Raw genomic sequence first — 16716 nt, forward strand, 5'->3', positions numbered from 1 at the left:
TTTTTTAAAATCTTAGCTTAATTCTCCCCTTGCCTCTTTTTTCCTTATTTTGCCTTTAAAAAAAAATCATTTACTGTATGGGTCATGTATGGAGATTAGTTGTAATTACTCTTTTTTTTGTGTGTGTCTACTTTTTTCAGTGTTGTCTGTATGTTTGAAATACTGTTTTCTACATTGTTAAATAACCTCCGCTCACATTTGTTGTATCCCTCTTCAAAATAAGAATGTTTAACTGCAACTTGGGAACCAATCCTGACTGACTAGTCCTCCATTTCTTGGAGCATTCTGTTCATCTGTTTATCATTTATTTTTGTATGATTATATCGCGTCTATACTAATACCTTCTTTGTGGTGTTACTGTTTGCCTAATATAGATTGAAACTCCCTGAGCCAAGAAGTTGTGATTTTTATCTCTTTATAGCATATGAAATATTCCTGGTAGACAGAAGTTGAGTCATAGAGAGATTTTTAAGGCTGAAGTAGTTTTTGGTATATAAAATTGAAATTTTTCTTATAATTAAGTTGTATTTCTTTTTTCTTTGCAGAAAAAGATCATGCTAAACATGTTTTTAGACACATTGATGGCTGATCCACCTCCTCAGTGCCTTGTGTGGCTGCCTCTCATGCACAGACTTGCCCATGTTGAAAATGGTAAACGGAATATTTTCTCGTTTGAAACATCTGGTCAGAGCAGGGTTTCTGTTCAACATACGTAAATATGCTGTCCTTTCTCACGTAACGAAGCACGTAATGCCTGCATCGTTCCCACTGTAACGGTCTTAGTCCCAGAGCATTTAAGCCCAGACTTTTGTTGGGGTGAAAAGTGTTCTACGCTTCTGGGATGTAGACTGATTCTTTATGAAATGATCAGCAGCAATGCAAAACAAGATTAGTTTTAGAGTTCTAGCATCGCTAGTAGTGGAAGATGAAAAAACAAGCAGCAGAAAACCAATATTTTCTAAATGTTCATGTTTATTCTGAAACTTTTAAAAAACTTCACTTGAACTATGCTTTAACATATGCGTTCAAGTGCTAACTCCCAACGATGTTGGTACCCGTTCAGATGTCTGTCTTGAGTAGCATTTGAGCATGAGTCACTTCAGTGCTCACTATGGGAGGTAAATGCAGAGCTCCTCTCACTTCCAGACCTTTTCTTCGCTAAAATTTCCTGGGTTTACTGCCTATGGAAAGTATTTAAGGAGCAATAAGAGATGGAAAACTGGGGATTAACAGTGAGAAAGAGCGATGAAAGAGTCATCTGGTTGAGAGGGCTTTATGGAGTTCAGGGAAGCAAAAAGGTTTCCTGCAGAAGGTTGTGCAAGTGTACCAAAACTATTTGTTGTTTTTAGTGGCCAAAAAGGTGGTGTGTTTAATTTATTGTAAAGTTGCACACAGTATATGTGTATGATGTTTTGTATGTGAATTCTAGAAAGAAAAAAAAAAACTTCTTTTTTTTTCTTCACCCATAAACCAAACTTCATCTTTTGTTTCCTTCCCCACAGAGTAAAATCATGTTTTCATCCTTCAAAACCCCTGCCCTACTAGTTGTTACCTCTTCTTCCGCTTAATGCATTTATAGTCATTTCAAAGTGTATAGACTTCTTCCTTTTAAGACACAGGTAGATAAACTCTAGACTCTTGTTTTTGCCTAGCTGTTTACAGGCACAGCTTGGCAGTCAGTCTCTAGCTAAGTTTTCATGATTTATATTCCATTCTGTTTCTTGTCATTTATGCCTGTGACATGGTTAAGTACTGCTGTGATTTTGATACGTGGTTTTTTGGCTTTTGTTTCATTGTCATCTTTTGATCCTCTTGCAAAGCATGTCTGGTTGTGAATTTAATCTGCATTTGTTCAGCAGTGAACAGGATTGGAGTTGCAATGCTCAATGGGCCTTTTCTTTATTGCAACAGAAGAGAAGGTGAATTTCCCAATTTTGCTCTATATGTTTATAGACATTTCCTGACAACTGTGTGTGTCATTAAAAACAGTGATTTTAAAAAGAATTTTGAGGGGAGCAATTTCATGGAGACAAATCAAATGGGAAAACTTACAAAAAAGGTGGGGAGGTTGATTTAGTTAAAATATTAGGTAAACTACAGTACTGCAGTGTCTTTCCCTTCCTTATATAACAGGTTGCACTAACAGAAGGGCAGCGGCAACTTTTTGCTTTCTTCTTCCTCTATCCTCTTACCCTTATAAACTCGTACTTCAAGAAGAGCACTCAGGGTGGAATAAATACGGTAAGGAAACAGGCAGTAAAAATGTTTATATGAATTACAGATCAGGATAGAATTGCACAGAGCTGCTTAGGCAAGGACAAAATGTTTAAACATCATGTTTGGATAGAAGTGAAATGGTGGAAAGATCTGGAGATAATCCATAGTCTGATCTCTTTTTCTGCTTGAAAGTACCCGGAGGAAATTACTAGATACCCAGAATAATACATCCTTACAGATTAGTGCATGCATTCCTATATTATCTGACAGCTTCTGTTGCCCTCATTGTGGGATATGGCTGGGCTAGAATATGCAGATCCCAATCTAACCATCTTCATTGGGAGCAGTTGCATAAGCGCCCCTTTTTCTGGTGCTTTCTTCCAAGCAGCCAGAGATTCTCCCCATTCATCTGTTCTGCCAGCCAGCCTCCAGATTTAATCCTATGTTACACACAGGAGTCTTGTTATGCATAGGTTTAGCATTCAGATAACTTGATAACTTTTAATGTTTGTGGCATTAAAATTATGTTTCTAATTCTTATCAGCCTCTTCTAAAGCTACCTCCCAAGCTGCTTGCTGAATTATGTTACCATCAATAATTCGTGCCAGTGTTCTTGCGCTCTAAGTTACCACTTTTTTTTTTTTCCTCAGAAACTTTTATTCTGTTGCAAGTGGTATTTTTACTCCAGAGTCAGGCAGCAGTTCCTCCGCTTAAAAGTGTTGATGAGAAATCATTGCAGCTGATGGCAGAGGTATGTGGCAAGCCACAGCAGGCTTAGCAGGTGGGGGAGATCAGGTCTGGATTATGTCCCTACAGCAGAAGTTGTTAAGGGAGGCTTGGCGTTGGGGGCCTGACTATGGGAAGGTAAAAATAGCAAATCTGAAGGTTAGAGGCAGTAGAAGGAATGAGCTTGGGATTACTGGGACATGTGGTAGAAAAAGAAATGTTGAGGGAAGACACAGCTCTGATTACAGATGTGCCTGCTAAGGAAAAAGCAAGCCAGAAGCTTTTATAGTTTAAAGTCTGGGACAGGACATACGCAAGAGTTCATTGTCACTATGGGTCTGGATTGAATATCTCCTATTAAATGATTATTTTCAATGTTTAAAAGGCAGAAGATGGAAGATGTGAAGCTTGTGCTGACAATGGTTACTGCTGTGGATTCAGTGACTAAATTAATATGAAGTTACTTTGTAAGGGTTGTGTATGTTTTAATATCTACATATATTAAAAAACCCATAAATTTTGTCGAAATAAATGCCTGTAGAAGGTTATAGGAATGCCTGTCTCATTTCAATTGAAAACTTTTCCAGAACATAGGCAAAAACACGAAAGAAACAGAGATCAATGCTGATTTAAAACAGGATCACTTTTTCTTTGGGTATGGTGGTATGTTGTACTAATGCCTTCAGTCAGATTTTTGTCAGCTTACCAGCCAGCCAAAACCAGTCCTCTGATTTGGAGGAAAGAGTTGGCCACAAAGATTCTCTGGTCTTCATCCATTGCTTGATAATGGGCTACTGCCCCAAGTATGTACTTCTTTGAGACATTGCCTCCGCTTCGAATCCTGACCAGTCGTTCAGTGCTGTGTTCAGGACTGGCACGGTGGTAACTTCAGCACTGGGTAGGGTGGGAATTGGCATCTCCCTGTGGCGATCTTGGAGCTGAAACTTGAGGCATTAGGTTCCCAGACAAATACTGGAGTTGTTTCATAGTGCTCCACAATTATTAAAAGGACTTAAGTTTCAGACATTGATTTGGGCCCTTAATGAATTTGGTACAGTCAGTTTTTAAATTTTAAGCTACAGCTGGCACCTATGTTTCAGCACTATGCAATTTCTTAGTGACAGATTCTTGCGTCCAGTGTAAACTAAAATCAGCAGCAGTCACAATAGGGAGAGTAACTGATATCCACTCGGATGCTGGAGCCTGCTTTACTAGGGTTGCTACTGAAGGTCTCTCTAGCTGATGAACCTCTGTTATGTTGTGATCTGATACTAGAACTTGTGAGAACTGTGAAACCTTTCCACCTTTACTAGTGGAAATTATAACGGCGGATCCTTCAGGTTCAAGGGCAAAACTTGGACAAAAGGACAGCTCATGATAAATAACCTCCCTGCTCAAGGTAAACTTCACTCTCTAGTGTTACACAGGGGTTTTTTTATTTACTGCAGATGCTTTATTAGAGGTGCTGAACTGTTTCTTCAGAATAGATTTGCAAGGCTGTAAGTTGGGTATTCTGACGTGTATCAGATGATTCTCCAAGTGCAGATTCATGAGAATGTGAGGTCTTAAAAATAATTTTGCCTGTCTCTTTCCTCCTGAGCCTCACGAAGTTCAACACTGGGAAGTGCAAAGTCCAGCACCTGGGAAGGAATAACCCCACGCAGCAGTGCACGCTGGGGGCTGACTGGCTGGGAAACAATTCAGCAGAAAAGGACCTGGGGGTCCTGGTGGACACCAAGTTGAATATCGGCCAGCAATGCCATCTTGAAGCAAAAAAGGCCAACAGTGTCCTGGGCTGCATTAGGAAGAGCATAGCTAGCAGGTCAAGGGAGGTTTTTATTGCCCTCTGTTCAGCACTGGTGAGGCCAAATCTGGAATACTGTGTCCAGTGCTGGGCTCTCCAGTACAAGGGAGACATGGACTTACTGGAGTGAGTCCAGCAAAGGGCCACAAAGATGATTAAGGGACTGCAGCATGTGTGGTACGAGGATAGGCTGAGGGAGGTGGGACTGCTTAGCCTCGAGAGAAGGCGGCTCAGGGGGACCTTATCAATATGTGCAAATAACTGGTGGGAAGCAGTAAAGAAGACATAGCTACAGTCTTCTCAGTGGCACCCAGTGGCAGGACAGGAGGCAATGGGCACAAATGGAAATACAGGAAATCCTGTTTAAACATGAGAAGAAATTTTTTTATTGTGAGGGTGGTCAAACTCTGCATCAGGTTTTCCAGGTTGCAGAGTCTCCATCCTTGGAGATGTTTGGAACCCGACTGGACAATGGCCTGAGCAGCCTGCTCTGGATGACCCTGCTTTGAGCAGATCTCCAGAGGTCCCTTCCAGCCTCAGCTATTCAGTGATTTTGTGATTCTAGGTATGATTGCAATGAAAATCCCATTAAATCATTCCCTGAAGTTCTCCTCTTCCACCACTAGTCTGTAAACAATGTTTATCTGATAAAATGGGCTCAGTCCGTAAAGATCCATCCTTTAAGTTTGTGTTTAGTAGTAGTCTTGTTCTGGAGTTGGTTGTTGATTTCCACTGCAAGTTAGTTTTCTCTGGATTGCACCTTGTCAGAGTGTAGTGCTTTTGTTCCCTAACCTTTCCTCCCAACCAGATATTTGTCTCCTTCACAGCTTGTAAATATTCTCATTAATTACTCTGGCAATCACTGCTGAGTTACTTCAGAGGCACTTGAACACCTCGCTTGACACCTTAAAAAAAAAAAAAATCCTGCAATTTCCTTGGTTGTCTTTTCAACTCTGATATAAGCAAAAGGCAATTAAGCTCTGAACTGAGCTTGTTTTATTGGAGAAATAACATTTACAGGTAAAAAATAACGTATCTTCTTTCTCAAGGCATCAAATAAACTCCATGGATTGCTAGTATTGATCTAAACAAATAGGCCAGCACATTATTTTTGAGAGCCGTCATCTCAGTTTGCATGCTAATATGCAGCATAACAACAGTATGCTTTTGTGCAGGCATTCTAATCTGTTTAGTCATGCTTTTGTAGAAATAGGATCCTTTGTAAATGCAGGTGGAAGAAGTCTTCAGGCTATGTTGGTTTTTTTTTTTTCCTCTCCGATTTATAACAAAGGGAAAATATAGAAAAGAATATCTGGCTTTTAAACTTGCCATGGCTGTTATCTTAAGCTTATGTTAATGTTTGTAGAAATACTTTGCTAGCTCGTAGACTCTTTAGGGTAAGGATTGTATCTTACCTGAAATACAACAATTTTAAAAAAACAAATGTGTGTGGTAGGGAGAATGCAGTTCCTGTTTAGAGTTCCCAGTTAAAAAATGTTCCATAACATTTTTTTAACCGTATCGGGTCGTTCTTCAGTCAGGTATTATAACTCAAGCTTTGGCTGCCTTCTGTGACAAATAAATCTTTAACTTTCCCAGAAGATCAAAATAATTTCAATAATTTCTGAATGGGATTGATAATTTCTACCTTTCCTAAAATGACAAAATTTGTGTTTAGCAGCTGCTAAGCAGCCTTAGCTGGGGTGAATCTTTTATTTTTCACAAGGAAAGGTAGAGCCTCGCAGTGGAATTCATTTTCGACTTCCCTTGGAAAAAAAGGGGGGGCAGGGGGAGGAAGCAAAAAAAAAAATCCACAGACCTGCAGTGATGATGCCGTTGTTGTGAAAAAGCCAAAAAACAATTCTTGAAAGGCGGAAGGTGATTTCCTAGGAAGATGTGCCAGACATGCTGGTGTTTTGACAGGGATGTTGAAGGGTATGGACCATCTTTAAACTTCCCTGTAACAACATTATTCCCCTTGTGGGAGGGTGAGCGGAGGTTGGCCGAGGTCCCGCTCGGTTGTTGCAGAGCTCTGACACCCCTTGGTGGCCTGTGTCCGATCTCTACCCCCTTTGCCATCCCCTCCTCGCTTCCAGATGGGCAGGTCAGTGGCTGAGCAGTATTTTCAGTGTCTGGGTGGGTTGTGTTGCCATTTCTCTGCTTTTCCTGAAGCACAGGGGAAAATTCCTTTCCAGAAGCAGAATTGCCCGATTTTCACGTTTTTCTTTCTTTCTGTGCTTTCCCAGGTATCTTTGTATTCTAGCTTCCATTAAGAAATGTAATGTAAGTTTACAGACGTACTCAAAATTATTTCAGAATTAGCCTGGCGGTGGTAAAGGCATTCCAGTGACGGAAACTCGTGCTTTCGATTCAGTCTGTCCTTTGCTGCTCTGAAGGTATCACTGACATCCATCGAGGAACTAGTGTCTCTTTTTTCCGTATTGTGATTTTGGCACAATGTTTTTATGAATACTCAGGAGCCAAAATTTTTTCAGTTTTTGCTTTAGAGGATCTGGACATTTTCATGGAGGTCTGCATTGTCCTTGGGTTGTCGGTAGGTAAAAAAAAAAAAAGGCTTAATAAGAAAAATGTAGCATTAAAATCTTCTGTACCAGCAATAGGTAATTTCCTGCACTGCCCGAGTTGTAAGTTGTCATTAAGGAAGACTCTTCTGACTGAACTCTCGTCCTTAAAGACCAGTTGTAAACTATTTAGGTTCTCCAGATAATTGCTTTAAAGAAAGGAAAAGGAAGCTACAAACTGCTGTAGACATCATTATAATTAGGGAGACTGATACCCCTCTAAAAGGCACAGTGTCACTTGTACGTACGAGTGATAACAAACATCTGGAATCATGTTTCAGAAAGAAGCCTCTAAAGATATTTCAGTCCATGCTGCCCTGGTATGTTAATTCCTGTCTGTGATGACTTGGGTAGTGTAAGTCAATAATTCTGTGTAGCGTTTTTACAGAGTACAGGCAGATGTTAAGCTACTACTACTCAGCAGAGCCTTTGCACAACTTAGGCTGGGTCTTGTGATACACTTGTGTTTTTCTGTGCCCTGGTTAGAGCCGTCGTCTGACTTGGCACCTTGGAGTGTCTCTCACTGGTAGTATTCTGTGAGGTTTTTAAGCCCATTGTTTCTTTTCTGGGTAAAAATTCTGCAATGCACTTCAGTCTCTTCTGTTTCGCTGTTTCCCGAGCTTTCCAGTGGAATGCAGATTATTTTAAAAGGTTCTTCTATGTAGGCTGCTGTATAGCACATGCCAGATTGCTTCTGTTCATCATAACCTGTTGATGCCATGGAAGTAGTCCATCAGATCCACGTGGTTCGTAGATCACAGGTTGTAAAGCAGTGTTCCACAGCAATGAGTGGAGCAGGATGTGTTTAGTCCCAGAGATCAGGTTTTGTTTAGAGATTTGGCAGCAGAATGCAGGACCAGAGAGTGTTTGGGTGTATTCACCACTGTTAATTTAGACCAAGGAGGTCAGGTTCCTGCCTTAGTCAATAGGAAGGTGTAGATTCCTGCTCTAAAGTGCCACCTAAGCAGGCCTCTATTCATTGATTTTAGCTGAGGACGGTAATCTCTTAGAAGAGTTCTCTTTCCACTCATTTGAATAGTTTCCATGGAAAAATCTGAAAGTCAGAGTTGAAGCCTGGAGCTTTGGCATGTACGTTATATACTAGATGTGATTTCTGTGGTAAAATTACATACAGCTTTGTAAGGAATGCAGTATTTGGAGTATTTGGCTCTTTGTGGTATGTATTGCCGAATTAGGCAGATGATTGCATTTTTATCTCCTAGCTAACAGTATCATTTGTATCTTACATTGGAGTAATAGAATTTAGAAGTTACGGATGTATGCATCAATGTTGCTGGCCTGTGTCCACTGGGACAAAACAAAACCTTGTAGCAGTATGTCTTGTTTACAGATGTAGCTATTAGTACCACATGTAAAAGAATACTGTAATAAAAGTTTGTATTTATAGTCATGGCAAGTTCTTCAAAGCATTTCTCCTCCAACATTAATTCTGTCTTAGCCAGAGTTTTGAACAGTGTTTTTTTTCCCAGGTCTTCCTTGAAACCTTTTTATGTTGAAGAACAATCATCATGCTTTAGCTTTCTACTTTTATTATCTCCTCTTTGATTTCTTTTCTTGCATTTTGCAGCTGTCATATTTTCATTTTTCTTTAGCTGCTAGTTTTTTAATATCTTTGGGAATTTCTGCTACACAATTTAATAAAGATTCTGTTCTTTTCCCCTACTTATTTCTATCTACATTTTGTTATTGATACCACTCTTCCTATGGAAATACTCTGTCACGTGTAAGCAGACAGCGTGGATATGCTTCTCAGTTCCAGACCAGTCTCTGGTCATTCAGTCCTGCATCTCTCTTACCTCTCCCATGTACCTTTAAAATTAGGGTACTTTGAAACAACATGTTGATCCAAAATATGGATCCACAATTTTCCTCTAAAACTCTTCTTCATTATTTCGTTTTAGCAATCTATGGTATTACTATCATATTTTGGAAGCCCTATTCAAATGTCACCAGGGGAAGGGCATTCTTCAGACAGAGCAAATACTGGGTTTTGGCATCAGCAGTCAAAAATATAAAGTAAAATATGAATACACAGAGCCAGGGCAGTATATGGAGATTTCAAGACAAGGAGGAATATCGGATTTGGGGTTTGCAACTCAAAAATTGGTGGTGGAGTAATGATACCTACATTTTGGTGGGAAACGGTAATAAGGGATTTTGACCAGAACGGCTTCTGTGGAAATGAGAGAGGCAGAGGGATTTCTTAAGATCAGAACTGAAGGAGAGGGACAACAGACAGTAAGCGTGCATTCAGTAATCATGTGTATATTTTTATGTTGGCAAGCAAGGAGAACAGGCCAAAGAAAGTAATAATAAAGAAGGAATGGGCTATGAGGAGTCTGAGGTAAATCACAAGATGGCACAAGATCTTTGAATAAATTAGGGGGTTGTAGAAGAAAGCAAATGAGAAGTATCTGTGTGATAGAGGAGAGAGGAAGAGGAGAAAGGACACATCACATTCTTCCAGTTTTCATTTGGAAGAATTTCCAAGCTTTGATGGGTGAGGTTAGTTTTGTGACGAGATTTCTTTCGAGGATACTCTGTAGTGCGGGAGCCTGAGCAGTTAGTGATGCTGGGGTGGGTCAGATGGGATGGGAAGTAGAAGGACGTGACCCACAGGGGCAGAACACTTGGGAGGGAATTGAAATACAGTGACAGTCACTGACTGTATCAGTTGAAAAAAAGAAGGGAAAGCAGAAACTTGCTGAATACAGATATATGATTGGGAGTCAGAAAAAGGAGGAAAAGCCAGACATGAGAATTGGGTTCATGGTCCAATCTCTCTAGCTGCTTCCCTCTCCTGCCCTTCCTGCACCTTCCATAGGGAACTGGTCTGCTGGCAGGATTGAAGGAAGGAAGGAGCAGGTTGTCTCTCAAGAAAAGACCCAGTAGGAAGACCCAGAGTCTGGAGTACTGGCAGCCAGAAAAGGGAATGACGGAAGACTTGGATGCAATGAAAGGTGGAAAGAAGCTTAAAACTCCCACTCCCATATGTGGCAGAGAGCTTTGGGTAACGGGACACCTTCAAAAGAGAAGGTGTCAACAACAAAAAAAGTTCAGATCATTGAGGCAGAGAAAATGAAGCCTGAGCATTTTGATTAGAACAAGTATTTCAGAGGCAGGAAAGGAGGAGTAGGAAGGAGAGAGGAAAAATGGATCGGGACATGAGGTGAACTCTTACAGTCCATAGGCAGGAGAGGTCATGGTGGTTCAAGGGTGACTTGGAGTTGGGCATGTCAATGATGTGAAAAACATTTTCAGTTGACTGCTTCACGGCAACTTCAATCCAGTTGGATTTATGCAGATGGGAGCATGGAAAGTGGTCTGAACAGGAGAGAAGAGAAATAAAGTTTGCAACACCATATTTTATGGCATTCAGAAATGAAAAAGAAATGGGAAAAGAGTAATATCTACATTTTGATCATGACATACCACCTGCCAGTAAGCCAGGAAGGGGAAGGCAGCAGCTTGGTACTGGGAGGAAGCATGCTCTTCCACTTCATTTATTTGTTTCCCATCCATAGCTAAACTTTGTCACTTTCAGAAAAAGAAAAAAAAAAAAGGCACAAAAAAACCCCAAACCAAACAAGAAAAACCCCACAAACAAACCAAAAAGTGCACCTCTTTGGTTTCTATCTTGATGGCCAGATACCTTGCCCATGATCTATTAATCTCTGATACTGATTGTTCCATTCTTCTCTTTACCAATCATTTTTAAAGCATGCTTTTTGCAGTACATTCAGTGCTGTCGCCATTATTATTTTGCCTCATGTTTTATTTTATCAGAATGTTGTTATTGCTTTCCTAAATCAAGCATATCAATTTCAAGTTTTTTATTATTTGGTTCAGGACTCTGTAGCACTTTTGTCCCCTTTTCATCAACAGTAATCTCTTCTAAATGCATAGAGTCAGAGAAGATAAGAGGTATTTTTGAAAAGGTGGGGAAGAAGAGACAAGATCAAGTGGTACGCAGAGGTAGACAGAACATGCTGTCATCAGCTGATACCAGTATATTGGCTTTCATTAAGGTAGTGACCTAATGCTGTAGCTTAGCAGGAGAGGAGACAGCAGCCCTGCCGCAAGCAGAAAGGATATTGTGGGAGAGTGGGGGTGGTGGTGATGTGTGTGCAAAAAAAGAAAAAGCTTGGGGAACCTGTGACTTCATCCATCTCCCTTTGCAAAGGCACACTTGAATGTATGTAAACATTCTTGAAGGATTTGCCTCGCTGCTTCTTAAAATCCTCTGTCAAAAAGTTTCAACACCTCCTTGGACTTGAAGCTGGGGTGAGATCACTGTTTAAATATTCTTAGGGTGAGAAAGTTTTTTCCTAATGTTCTAGCATGAGTTTTTTCTTATTGCAGTGTAAACCCTTAAGTAGCTGGTTTTTGGCCACTGGCTCTGGAGAATGTATTGCTACTTTTGTAAGTACCTCGTTTGATGATACCTTCTCACAGTCTATTCCTAGCGAAGATGTCTACTAGATATCGCTCAGACAATTCTGTTGCTTTCTCCTGTACATATAATTAACCCACATCTTCCTTGACATGTGATGCCCCAAATCGGACATTTTTGATGATCGTTCAATATGTTTATGAAAAATATTGATCAGTGCGTGACCTGGAATAAAGCCCTTTGCTTATTAGATCTTTCCATTTTGACAATTAACTGCTCTCTGGTCTTTTTCCAATGAGATTCACATCCAAGTTACAGTCCTTTCATCTATTGTGTATTTCCTCCTGTCATGAGAATATCATGGGAGACCAATTTTGTAAGAATTACAGAAGTAAAATGAAAAATTGATGGCATTTGATGCCTGTTTCCTATTTTCAAGGTCAATTACTCTGTCATGGAAAGACATTAGGTTGATTTGGCAAATGTTGTCCATGGCTCATTTCTCTGTTGTTCTTCAGGTGCTTACAGTACTTTGCTTTATTATTTGTTCCAGTATGTATTCTACAAGTTAAAATAACGTGAGAAGTCAGTAGTTACATAGGTATAATTTGACACCCTTTTATGGAACATAATTACAATTCTTGTAATATCCCTTTTAAATCCCCTGCTAGTTTTCTCTTGTTCTGTTTTTCTGACTTTGTCTCTGAATATTTGAGTTATTCTTTTAACCCTCACTAATAATTTGCCTCAGTTTTTCTTCTGTAGGCTTCCTTTTGAATTTTAGGTAATTGAGGAGCTCTTAATTTTAGCCACATTGGTTTTTTACTACAGTCTGCTTTTTTCTCTGCACTGAGATAGTTTATGCTTGTTTCTTTAGCATCATTTCTTTAAGGAACTGACAGTTCTTCTAACTCAGTTTTCCTGTTGAATTGTTTCTTCTTGTAGCTTACCTGCTAATTCTCATGAGTTTACTGAAATGTGCTGCGTTGAAGTCATGTTCTCTCTCCTCTGCTTCCTAAATTTCACAAAATTACTCTGTTGGCATGTTGACTTAAGGTCACTTGTTGTCATCTTTTTTCAACCAGTTCTTTTCTACTGTTTGATACGAATCTAGAAGTCTTTCTTTTCATTGCTTTCTCTACCTTTTCTATTAAAAAAAAAGTCACCAGTTCCTCTGCAGTCCATTCCCACCGGGCATTTGTGTATTGAAATCACCTACCAGAATCGGGTCCTTTGCTTTATACAGTGTTGCTACGTGCTGCAATAAAGCGTCATCCACCTGGTCGTCTTGGCTTAATTATCCATGGCATTCCTGACCAGGTCAATGCTCAAGTTCTTTGCTTTAATTGTTACCCATGGGTTTTCAACAGTTTTGGCATATGCATCCACTCTTGAGGTATCAGGTGCTTCTGCACTGTTTAACTGGCCAAACCTTCCCATAGAAGCTACATCTCTCTACATTTTTATTGCCCTGTGCAGTATTGCACCATCTCAGAACATCTAAATCATCATTTTTATCATAGATCAAAACTTCAGACTCTTTCTAGTTATTTCTCTTACATCTTTCAGTAGTTTATAATAGACATATCTAAGAGTTTCAGCTGACTGGCCAGTGAGCTGCTTTTTTTTCCTGTGGTCTTTTCCATAGCACGGTTATTTATACCTGTCTGTAATTACTTATGCTCTAGACCCACAGCAATGCTAAACTATTTGCTCCTGTAATTCACCTTCACCTTCATCCTTCCATTCTATTTCCTGTGCCTCACCTTTTAAGATGCATTTGAGGTAGTAAGATATCTCCTTTACCTCATTCTCACATTCCTCTTTTGTTTGTTCTGAAGACTTATCTCTTAAATGGAGCAAGTCTGTGATTGTTTGTTCATGGGTAGAACAGGGAAGAAGCATTTATTTATTTATTTATTTAGCCTGCTTCTGATGGTGACTCTGCATGTCATACCTAATTTAATTTTCCAGTTCTCGAGATGTTAAGATTTAGAGGTACGTTGGGGATTTCTTCAGTTTAAGCTGTAGAGGTACAAGAGGCAGCTCGCAGTTGGGGAAGCGCGAGGGAAGTTCTTCGGTGAGAGGTGATTCAGAGCAGAAGCCCATCGCGGTGGTCTGAATTTGCCTCTTCTGTGAACAGCTCCCTCAGCTGACTCTAGGGCAAAGAGATCTCCTTGGGCAGGAATTAACCTTTGTGAATATAGCCTTTCTGCTTTCCCTGTCCGCTCATATGTATTCTCAGTGTTGTTGGACTGTCATGGAGACTTCTGGGTCTGAGTGTATCCGAGGAGGGAGAAATGTGAAGAAGAAAAATTGAACTTGTCAGATGGAACTGCTATGTTATCATCAACTTAAATTTGTGGTTAATCTTACCGAAATGACCTGCTCTGCACTCAAAATCCATGACCTGCCCAGAATAACAAGTTGGTTTAGTGGTTAAGAACCTGGGGGTGGGTTTTGGAAGCTCCAATGAAATTTGATGGTCGAGGTATTCCTAAAGTTCACTTATTACTTTTCTTTTCTTTTTCTCCCCCCCCCCCCCTTTCCGGTACCGATGCCAGCAGTGCCACAACTACCAGCTCTGTCAAAACTGTTTTTGGCGTGGCCATGCAAATGGTCCTCATAGCAACCAGCATCAGATGAAGGAGCATTCCTCTTGGGTAACTCACCTTTGTTTGTCATGCTGAAACAACCACCTCTGTACTAATTTATTCGGAAAATTAAAGTTTTTTATAGTAGAACTGCACAGTAGGACTTTTAAAGGTTTTCAAATAGCAAAAGCATATAAATAGGTGAACTGTACTGTTTTTATTACAAGTAACATTATTAATTTACAGGTGATTGTCATTGTATTCAGTGCTCTTTAAAGCACACAAGGCAGCACAGTCCTTCTCAAGGCCTTAACACGTTTTCTTCCCCTCTTCACATCAGTCCTACTTTTCTTATTTTCTCCTCTCTTTTAGCTTAAAAAGACTGAAAGGTTGCAATACCTTTCCTCCCCAGAAAGGTAAAGGGGTTAGCATGAATGCTGTGCTTAGAAAGGAACTTTATCCAAGTGGCATCTTTAAAGATAGTATTTCTTTAAGAGAAAAATTTAGTATTGTCATTGTCCTGACAATTGTAAATATATGCATTGAAAACTCTTAACTCAAAAGCCTCAAAGAAATTATATGAGAAATAACATTCAGTTGGATGACTATATGATAATCACATCTCAAGAAATAATAGGCAATTTTAGATATAAAAACCTATTTTATGGCAAAAGATTAAGCCCAACCTTTTACTTATTCAAAGAGAAGTTCAAATGATGATTGGATTATAATTAGTAATTACCTTCATGAGGAAGAGTCATTATAGTATTACTGTTTAATTTAGAAAATTGGGGCTTAATACCATTCAGTAGTTGGAAGGCGAAGATAGGAAAATTCGGAGTTAAATATTGTCCTTTTTTTAACTATGTGGGTAATAAACTTCTGGAATGTTTAATCTGAGCTACCAGTAGATTATTATCCCCTTAAGTATATATAAATGCAGTCTGCATTTTTTAATACAAAGACATATCTAAATAGTAGCTCTAACTCTAATGTAGATGTTTCCTTCTGAAGTCTCTGACCTGTGTTTGCAGCGAGTCAGGTTAGACGGACTGTGCCCCATTCTGGTACTAGGATCTGCGAATCTGTCATCCCATCTTGTTTCAGTGTTAACTTTTGAGGCATTTGATTCTTACTAGGCTGTACAGAAGAAGTTGATTTTAAGATATAATGTGAATTGGAGGAGTGGGACGTTATACAAATGCAAAAGGAGGATATTCAGACTGTCACTCTTCTGGCAAATGAAACAGTGCAGGTTGTTGCATGATCTGAACTGCAGGACTGTCAGAACAACCCCTAGCTTTAGCGTGGACCAAACAGCACTCTCCCAAGCAGCTCCTAAGGTGAAGTTTAGGAAGCTCCTAAGGTGAGGTTTAGGAAGCTCCTAAGGTGAAGTTTAGGAGTTGACACAGGCGAGGAGCCATGCCTGCTTAGACAACCCAGGTGCAGCCACCTTGCTTTGGAGATGAAGAATTCAGATTATCTGCCATCAGGACCAGGTAGTGGCTCTGGAACTGCTTCCTTCCGTACTCTTCATGCAGAAGAATAAGAGGGAATTGCACATACAGAAGCAACACTAAACAAAGCACAGACTGGAAGCAGAAGATTACTGGAAGCAGTATTGGGAAAAAGAGTTTTTATGGAACAAAAGGGAAGAATGTATGAAGGAAAATAATGATATTTGGGAACCTTGAAAGAGATTTTAATATCTTACTAATGAAAACATTGATACATAAAAACAACTGGTCCAGAAGTCTGTAGAAGGAATTTTAGTAGCAGCAAATTTGTCTGTCTTATACAGAAACAAGATGTAACTCATACTAGTAAGCAATTGCAGCAGTAGGTGAAATGGAAGGAACGCTTTTAAAAGGTGTGCTTATGTAAATCTGTTATGTTTGTAGGAGGTGTGTATAGTACAACTATGGAGTTATGCCAGGACATGAGCCAAAAGAATAAAAGGCATGAAGAGTGAAGGAGATATTTACATTTCTTGTTCAGCATAGTCAGAATCCAAACCAAAGAAAGATGAAATTAAGAGGCTAAAGGTTGTCTAAAGGTGAAGCAAAGACAAAAGATGGAAATCAAGGACAAAAATGGAGAAATCTGAGGGACTTTAGTAAACAGTAAGGGGATCATAAGGAGCATTTATATTCCTGTAGTCTAAAGTAATATTTCTGGCTCTTGCTCTAGAAACTTATTTCTGAGCCTTTTTAACCATTTGCTGGGTTTTTTAAGCAACAAAGTGTTTTAAATGGACTAAAAAATTCAGGGATATATAAAATACTACTACAGACTGAGTTGTTGCCTATAAACTGAGCATGGAAGAGGGATCTTTTGAGAGAGAGGTCTCTTACGTTTTTTCTTTTACTCTTTTTTTTA

At 39.6% G+C, this 16716-nt stretch overlaps 1 protein-coding gene across 1 annotated transcript in view; it reads left to right on the plus strand.

Annotated features, from left to right (window-relative positions):
* Window positions 1-16716, plus strand: part of DTNB (dystrobrevin beta) — a 200928-nt gene that overhangs the window by 28223 nt on the left and 155989 nt on the right. Inside the window, exons 6-10 of the mRNA XM_019470972.1 lie at window positions 546-651; window positions 8103-8118; window positions 8435-8448; window positions 11257-11275; window positions 14289-14406. Of these exons, the coding sequence (XP_019326517.1) occupies window positions 546-651; window positions 8103-8118; window positions 8435-8448; window positions 11257-11275; window positions 14289-14406 (273 nt within the window). The remainder of the gene's footprint in view (window positions 1-545; window positions 652-8102; window positions 8119-8434; window positions 8449-11256; window positions 11276-14288; window positions 14407-16716) is intronic.

This window comes from Aptenodytes forsteri, unplaced genomic scaffold (genome assembly GCF_000699145.1).
Source record: "Aptenodytes forsteri isolate BGI_AS27 unplaced genomic scaffold, ASM69914v1 Scaffold192, whole genome shotgun sequence".
In the NCBI taxonomy this organism is placed as follows: Eukaryota; Metazoa; Chordata; class Aves; order Sphenisciformes; family Spheniscidae; genus Aptenodytes; species Aptenodytes forsteri.